The sequence below is a fragment of the Triticum aestivum genome, chromosome 3B (genome assembly GCF_018294505.1).
Source record: "Triticum aestivum cultivar Chinese Spring chromosome 3B, IWGSC CS RefSeq v2.1, whole genome shotgun sequence".
Taxonomy (NCBI): Eukaryota; Viridiplantae; Streptophyta; class Magnoliopsida; order Poales; family Poaceae; genus Triticum; species Triticum aestivum.
Genome location: NC_057801.1, coordinates 483,695,913 through 483,703,503, shown reverse-complemented (window position 1 = coordinate 483,703,503; position 7,591 = coordinate 483,695,913). Strand labels below are relative to the sequence as shown.

General features: G+C 38.9%; 1 protein-coding gene across 1 annotated transcript in view; it reads right to left on the bottom strand.

Moving 5' to 3' along the window:
• Window positions 1-994: 994 nt before the first annotated feature.
• Window positions 995-7,591, bottom strand: part of LOC123070494 (uncharacterized) — a 16,014-nt gene continuing 9,417 nt past the window's right edge. Inside the window, exons 15-27 of the mRNA XM_044493731.1 lie at window positions 7,341-7,508; window positions 7,200-7,262; window positions 6,998-7,108; window positions 6,826-6,909; window positions 6,675-6,722; window positions 5,913-5,987; window positions 5,226-5,321; window positions 4,765-4,845; window positions 4,614-4,685; window positions 4,221-4,265; window positions 3,039-3,122; window positions 2,844-2,947; window positions 995-1,694 (exon numbers count right to left, since the gene is read on the bottom strand). Of these exons, the coding sequence (XP_044349666.1) occupies window positions 1,574-1,694; window positions 2,844-2,947; window positions 3,039-3,122; window positions 4,221-4,265; window positions 4,614-4,685; window positions 4,765-4,845; window positions 5,226-5,321; window positions 5,913-5,987; window positions 6,675-6,722; window positions 6,826-6,909; window positions 6,998-7,108; window positions 7,200-7,262; window positions 7,341-7,508 (1,152 nt within the window). The 3' untranslated portion in view covers window positions 995-1,573. The remainder of the gene's footprint in view (window positions 1,695-2,843; window positions 2,948-3,038; window positions 3,123-4,220; window positions 4,266-4,613; window positions 4,686-4,764; window positions 4,846-5,225; window positions 5,322-5,912; window positions 5,988-6,674; window positions 6,723-6,825; window positions 6,910-6,997; window positions 7,109-7,199; window positions 7,263-7,340; window positions 7,509-7,591) is intronic.

Below are 7,591 nucleotides of genomic sequence, written 5' to 3'. Positions count from 1 at the left end.
TCAGCAAGAACGGAATTTTTTAGTGAGAACAGTGTATCACGCAGAGTGGGATGACGAACACGTACGTAAGTTGAGCAGGACAAACTCCAATGAAGGCTCAAGTACTGGTCCCATCTGGTCGACCCTTAGGAAGTTACGCGCCAACAAAAATTAAAATTTACTTTTGGAAATTGTTACATGGTGCCTTACCTTCCATGGAGTCCTGGCCAACCGTCATAAAATCACAACCTCTCGATGTCTTCTATGCATAGCCGATTGTGAGAGGATACACCATGTCTTCTTTTTGTACACCATACATCTTGCGTATCCTAGGCCTTGGAGGTATGGTGAATGACTTGTGCACGCAGGAGAGGGATGGAGGATCTGTGGTCGTGTGGTATACTTGGTGGGACCGACGGAGCGTCACACTCACACATGGAGAAAATATTGATGAACCGACACGTTCGGCGTAGGCCATTTCCACTCTACCCAAAAAAATTCAAGATTAAGGAAGAAAGGGAGCAATCGGGTACTAAGACACAGATTGGAAAAACCAAAAGAAGTGTTCATAAAACTCAATGTGGATGCAACTTTTGATTCGGGAGAGGCTCAGGACAGTTGGCGACTTCCTAGCACCAGCCTTAATGATATTTCTTTCGTTGAGGACTCGAGAGACGGCCTCTTCCTAGCACCAGCCTTCAGTGATATTTCTTTCGTTGAGGACTCGAGAGACGGCCTCATCTTGGAAAATGATATGGGCTGCAACAACTCGACAATTAAAGCGGACTGCATGGAGGTCATAGAAGTGATGAAGAATGACATCATTTCTTCTATATATGAGGAATGTAGCTTTTTAATCTTAATTCAGTTAGTTTTCAGTATGGCCCTAGGTAGGCCAATATGGTGACGGGAATTTCGGTGGATGTACTAGCAAATTTTGTACATCTATTTCCACATAAAATATAAACCACCATGATTGCGTTCCGTCAACAACAACAAAAGAACACATTCACTCTGACAAAAGCCTTGATTAAATGACAGTATATATTCTTGCTAACTAAATCAATTAATTTAATATACAATATTACAACATACAGACAAACTGTTAGGACTGCAGCAATGGTTAGCGTCAGTCAGTCAATTGCGGGCTCCTTGCAAAAAGAACGCTGCTGCAAGTAACCCAGTGTCCTCATTGGAGTAAGACATGCCGATCAAATAATATCCCTTGGCCATTTATAAATCACTAGCTCTGCCGTTTGGTCGCCACATAAGCCTCAGCCTGCATGTGGTACTACTTTTTACCACAAGGATACAGCTACTATACAACTTGGGAGTGACCGGTGTTCGGAGAAGCAATAGCTCCAGCACAAACACAATAGACCACACTCTAATCAACCACATTCGATCCAGACCACCCTTTGATCAGTAACCACGATAGATTGCTGAGTTGCTGAGAGGCATTAACTGCAAACGCATCAAAGGGCACCGCCGTCCTCATTTGTGTCGTTCCACGCCCATATATCTCTGAATGTCCACCTGTGATGAACAAGGCATTATTGCACCTGATCGGTGCTACGACTTCCATCATCAGATTTCACATTATGTTTGCACCAGGAAGAGAGGAAGTCGTGTCTGCTGTTTGTAATGCAGCGGGCGCAAATGGCATTGGTGCCTGCTGTGGTTCGTTAACGAAGCCCAAAATATTCAAAGTATGTCTGCCATGTAGAAATCATCAAACAAGACACGTTAGAAATTACAGAAACTGAATGTCCACAGATATTTTGGGAGTATTGGGAAACATCATCTATTTTGACAATATTCTGACATGAGCCTAATGCAACTGAGGGGCATAAAACTCTTAAGCAAGTTAGACAGAACCAACATGGCACACTCTAAAGAAAGGTGATTACTCTTTCTTGGTTTACAACTCCACAATAGGACGATGGATATAAAAACTATACAGGTCACTGCAACTGTATTATTGAGCAATAAAGGTCTCTCCACTGCCACACTGACAAAGGGGTAGTTCAAGATTCCGGAGTAGTGTAGGGGTGGGGCAAGAAATTGCTGGAGAGATGACCATGAGACAGGCATGAAAGAAACAATGAAACCCATGATTGCGAGTTAAGTAGATGGCTTAATGGCTATGAAGAGGGTTGTGTTCAGATCTAAATCAGATGCTTCGGAAGGATGGAGGCCAGGGCAACCAACATTAGATGAAAGAGATTCTATGCCCCCTGGTCTCCCCCTCTCGCCATCTGCTTTGGCAATGCATCTCTAATACACCTTTGCAAGACATACTAGCATCCGCCCGGTCTCCTGCAATGTCATACATGACACAGCGAGAAACCATATGCTAGCAAGCTTCGGCAGACCCACTGCAACCACAGCCAAGCGCCTTACCGATTCAGGACACCTAGGCAACGCGCTGTTAACTTGGTGCTTGAGCCACATAAAAACTCCATAGCATAACAAATTAACAATAATACATCACAAACTCCAAACAGAATAGCCAGGAGATTTACTTGAGGAGGCCCAGAATATAACTCAACTTTACCAAGGCTACAAATTCCACACAAAGCACCATTGAAGTACCGAGCCCAAGCATTGCCACAGCAATATAAGTAAAACCAGACCAGGCTCATTAGCTACACTATTTAGAAGCCCTAAGTAACTATTAGCAGCAACCCAAATGTTTGCCAGTGCAGCAATTTAATACAACAGTGATAAGTTGTTACATAGATAGCTACTACTTTTAGAAAATCAGCCTTTAATGCACCTAAATGCAAGATTAATTATTTTGTGCCCAAGTTAACAAGAGTTCCACAGCATTCGAGTGAGCTGTTAAGGTCAACAGGAAGTACCTGGGCAACTTGTTGTGCAAGTTCTGCCGATTAACAAAGGAAGAAAGATGTGGTCGAAGATTCGGGTACTTATTCAATGCAACTTCAAGCTGTGGTGGAGGTAACTACATGTAGCATCGTGATGTCATATCAGTAAAAATACAAGAACATATATCCAGGAATATATTCAGTAACACAATAAAGAAATACTAATACCTGTAATAAAACATCAAAAGAGCGTGGTTGAGTCTGGTATGCCAATTTTAAGAACCCAACCCACAGCTTTGGCATTTTCCAGATCTGCAGCAAGAGAGAGAAAAAACTGAAGCTTAAGAAATATAACTAAAAGGTTAAAAACTGATTAACAAACTTTCATCTCACAATTTCTTAGCAAAATAAACAAGATAAACACTCAAATTGTTTAACATGAGCAAGTTCTAGAGATCATTAATCTGTTAATACAACAAAATTGCTGTACACCAGTCACAGATGGTTATCTTTTCTAACATCTAAACAGACTCTAAAGCGCAACTTTGACCACTAGTTACTATTGTGATGTCTATAAGGGAAGGCACACTTTTCAACCCGCGAGTCACAATCATGATACCCAAAAACGTCTTGGTTGAAACCTTGAACTATCAAAATCATGGAATTAAAGGTGCTGGCGGTTTTAAAGTTCCAGTTAGAAAATTAGACTCATGTAAGAGTTGAGGGCTGCAATTTGCACCTTTCTGTTTATTGAGGGCTGCAATTTGCACTTTTGTGTTTATGATAAAAATTGTGAAAGGATTTTTCAAGACAAACCTACATATACCATTTCCATGTGTTCAGTGTTGTCACACGTCCGAAAAAGTTTTTTTTTCTTTTTTGTTGCTATACAGAATATTGAACCAAGAAAAGGCCAAATAAAACCTTAGGTTAGAACACCCGGCTAGCTTGTTCATACTCCCTCCGTCCCAAAATAAGTGACTCAACTTTGTACTAACTTTGTACTATCTGACTATTGAAGCAAATAAAACCTAAAGTTAGTACAAAGTTGAGTCACTTATTTTGGGATGGAGCGAGTACAAGATGATCATATTCTGTTACAATTAACTATCTGACTATTGAAGCAAATATTATCATGATTCAACAGGGGTCCCATATGGTCAATCAATGAACAGGCAAGTAGAGTCAAACCATGGTTTTTGAGTCGCTGATTAGTCGCTGTATAGTCGCCGACTAATCGCCAAGTTGTTTTCCAAAAATCAGGGCGACTCGCGACTATACAGCGACTTATGGCGACTATACAGCGACTTTCGTCAACTATAAGCCAAGCCGCAGGGCTCGCGGCGACTCGCCAAGTCGCGACTCAAAAACCTTGAGTCAAACACAGTGAAACTCAAGAAATTCACAAACCTGCTTATTGACAAGCCTGGAAAGTATCTCCATGACAAAATCAACCTGATGAAATAAAGCATGATCAGATCACTGAAAAACAATATTATCAAAACTTCGATGTTGTCTTGACCTAAAGAAGTCCATTACGAAGATGGAAAGTGTACTGGCAAGAAAGAATTGTTTCTATTCTGTGGACTAGAATTATAATCAAATCATTGCACGCAACATAAAGGGAAATGTAAGCTGCAAATATATACACTAACTAAGCAAGTACTCAGTTTATACTAAAGACTGCAAAAATTTAGAAGTCACGATATAAAGTGGTATAGGCAAGTAAAAGTTCTAATTTCTACCAGTTAGAATCAGATATTATTCACTGCACCTAAATAAATTATCAAAGCATCAACATACCAAAGCTGGGAAAGCATCGAGTGCTTGAATAACTGTTCTCATAAAAAGAAGAGGAATCGGTACATTGTCGACCTGCATGACAGGGTGAACAACTAAGCAAAAGGAATATACATGAAAGTATTGCACATGATAACAGTGGTAATGTAAGTACCAATTTATTTAGTGCCTTTTCTAGAACTTGCTGAGTAAATACCGTGCGCTGCTCAAAGCAAGCAGTACAAGCATCTATGACCTGAAAATATGTTCATTTCCATCAGTGATCGATTAAACTGCAGGACAACAAATGCATGTGTATGTATTTGAATACAAAATCTAGGCATTCACATGTGTCCGATATAATTCGAGAATTGAATTGATTATGGAAAGTCAGAAAATGAACAAGGTACTCAAAAAGAAGCTTTGTCTATCTGTACATGCTGAGAATATGCTCAAGAGATGTTGAATACTCCCTCCGTACGGAAATACTTGTCATCAAAATGGATAAAAGGGGATGTATCTAGATGTATTTTAGTTCTAGATACATCTCTTTTTATCCATTTTGATGACGAGTATTTCCGGACGGAGGGAGTATAACGAGACAGCATTAAAAAAAACAATAGGAAACAAAATTACCTTCTTTAGAGGAACTTTGTCCTTTTCTGGATTAATATCATGAATTGCAATCAGAACTTCAGCAGGGGTTAACGCTGGCCCAGTATGAGCAGATCCCTGTCGAAAGCAGAGCTAGTCAACTCAAAGGTTGAGAAAACAACACATATCTCACTAAAATCGTTTAAAAGAGTGCCCCTTTAATAACAAATCACATACATGGGCTGTTCCATTGTAAATAAAAATACAAAATCATATAAAACAACAGAAAGGTTGCATTAGCTAAAAAGAAACTGTTTCGCAGAAGCTATCACAGAAACATATAGCAAATTCAACAAAATCAATAACATGCTCCCAGAATGAATAAGACATATATGCTGACAAAGATCAGCACTGTGTATAATGCACTAATCTATTCAAACATTGACTTTATATAACTTGTGCATTTTTATTTGCTTGCTTTGTGCTTTTTCTTGCTTGTGGGTAAAGTAACTTCAAATTTTATGAAATAAAGAGGCAAGAATGTATGCAGGCATTTCATATGACAAATTTTATTTACTGTGATTCCAAGATCAATTGTGACTGGTGGCAGCTATGTTGGTCTCAACATATTCCAATAGAGGTACTCTATCGAACCAACTTTTATGAAATGCCATCATATATAAATGCAATACCCACTAATGGAGTGGCTAATAAGCAAGATAAAACAACCTGCAATATCCGAGCAAGTGCGTCTTGGAACCTGTCAGGTGAGAGATCAACTAGTCTCGGAAATATAGGCAGCACCTGAGACCACAAAGAAACAAGACAATAAATAAATATGCTACTAAATGAAGATTTATAAGAATAAATGAAATCCATGATCATGAAAACCATAAAGTGTGAAAAATGCAATGGATACAAAAAAACATGTGGATAATAAACTATACTCATAAAAAAAGGACCACCCTACATGGCATCCTCTGAGAATTTTTCAAATGACTTTATAACATGCATTTATTACCAGCTGCAAAATAATGTTTCATTCTCGAAACACGTGTAACTCCAAAAAAATCACACTTCTTAAAGATATTCCAAGTATTAAAATAAAATAGACTAAGTGGTCAAAGTTGGCCTGAATTATGAGTCTACGAAGTTCAAAAACTGCATACATATGAACCATTGTGACCTCAGAGAACAATCATTGCATCTTTTTTTTCAAAAATTACTGTTATGCCTGGAGTGCGCTTGTGTCTGCTGATTTTAGATTATGAAATCCTTTCACTATTAGCCTCTAAATACCCAAATTCTGTCTTGTTAATTATATAACATGTCCCAATCAAGTTGCTGCTTTGCCGATGCAATGATTGGTCCAGATTGTGCAGAGCGTACAAGCTCTTACAAACATTAGCATGTCAGTGACAGCATTTCTGCTTCTGAGCTATAGTAAAGATGTAGACATCATAATACATATAAAAAAACAGAAACCAATACCTCTTCCTTCGGAAATGAGGATAGCAATGGAATGAGAATAGATGCATCCTGCAGAGAAAAATACAAAATTCAGCAGATGTGCTGCTCTAATAAAAGGGCACAAACCATCGTTTTGGAGGCAGTATGCAATGTAAGCAAAAGGTATACAAACCTTCAGCTTGGTCTCATATAGATGTTTAACAGCCACGACCAGGTTGGCTGAAGGATTTGATTCTTCGGTCAGTGTTTGCAGTATCTTTGAGAACAGAATGAAGCAAAACACATAATCAACTTCAATGTTTCACAATAATGTACAAAGAGAAGTCAGAGATAAATTGTAATACCATAGTAACAAGTTCCTCACTGCCTTCAGGTGGACTATGAATAATGTCCAGCATCTCAGGACATGAGGATCCCAGATTTCTTACAAGAGTAGGTATATGCCAATGGATACACTGCACAATTTTGTACCAAAATGTGCGGCAAGTAATTCAGTAGTCAATTTTTCAACACTTTAAACTTCACAACACAAGTTAAAAGTAAAACCTGCTTAACAACTTTTGGAGACCCTCCATAAACATTGAACAGCTGTCGAAGAAGAGTAGGTCTCTGGAACAAGGCAAAAAGATTTTAGTACCTCTCCAGACAAAATATACAAGAGACAAAATGGTATGCTCACGAGGATACCTTTGTGCAAAGTGCAAAAAATAATGAAGTGTGGCGTTTGGCCTCGGATACCGATATTGCTAATTGTTTAGGTGAAATCAGAGCAGTCTTAGTAGATCCACTTTCAGAAGGTCCAGCATCCGAAATCTGGGAACCACTAACTGAAGCTTCCTGGTTGCTTACTTCAACCTGTTACATAAAAGCCATATAGTACTCAAACATTCAGCCGAAATACAGTACATAGAGCATATAAAGCATTGTATCACTCTCTG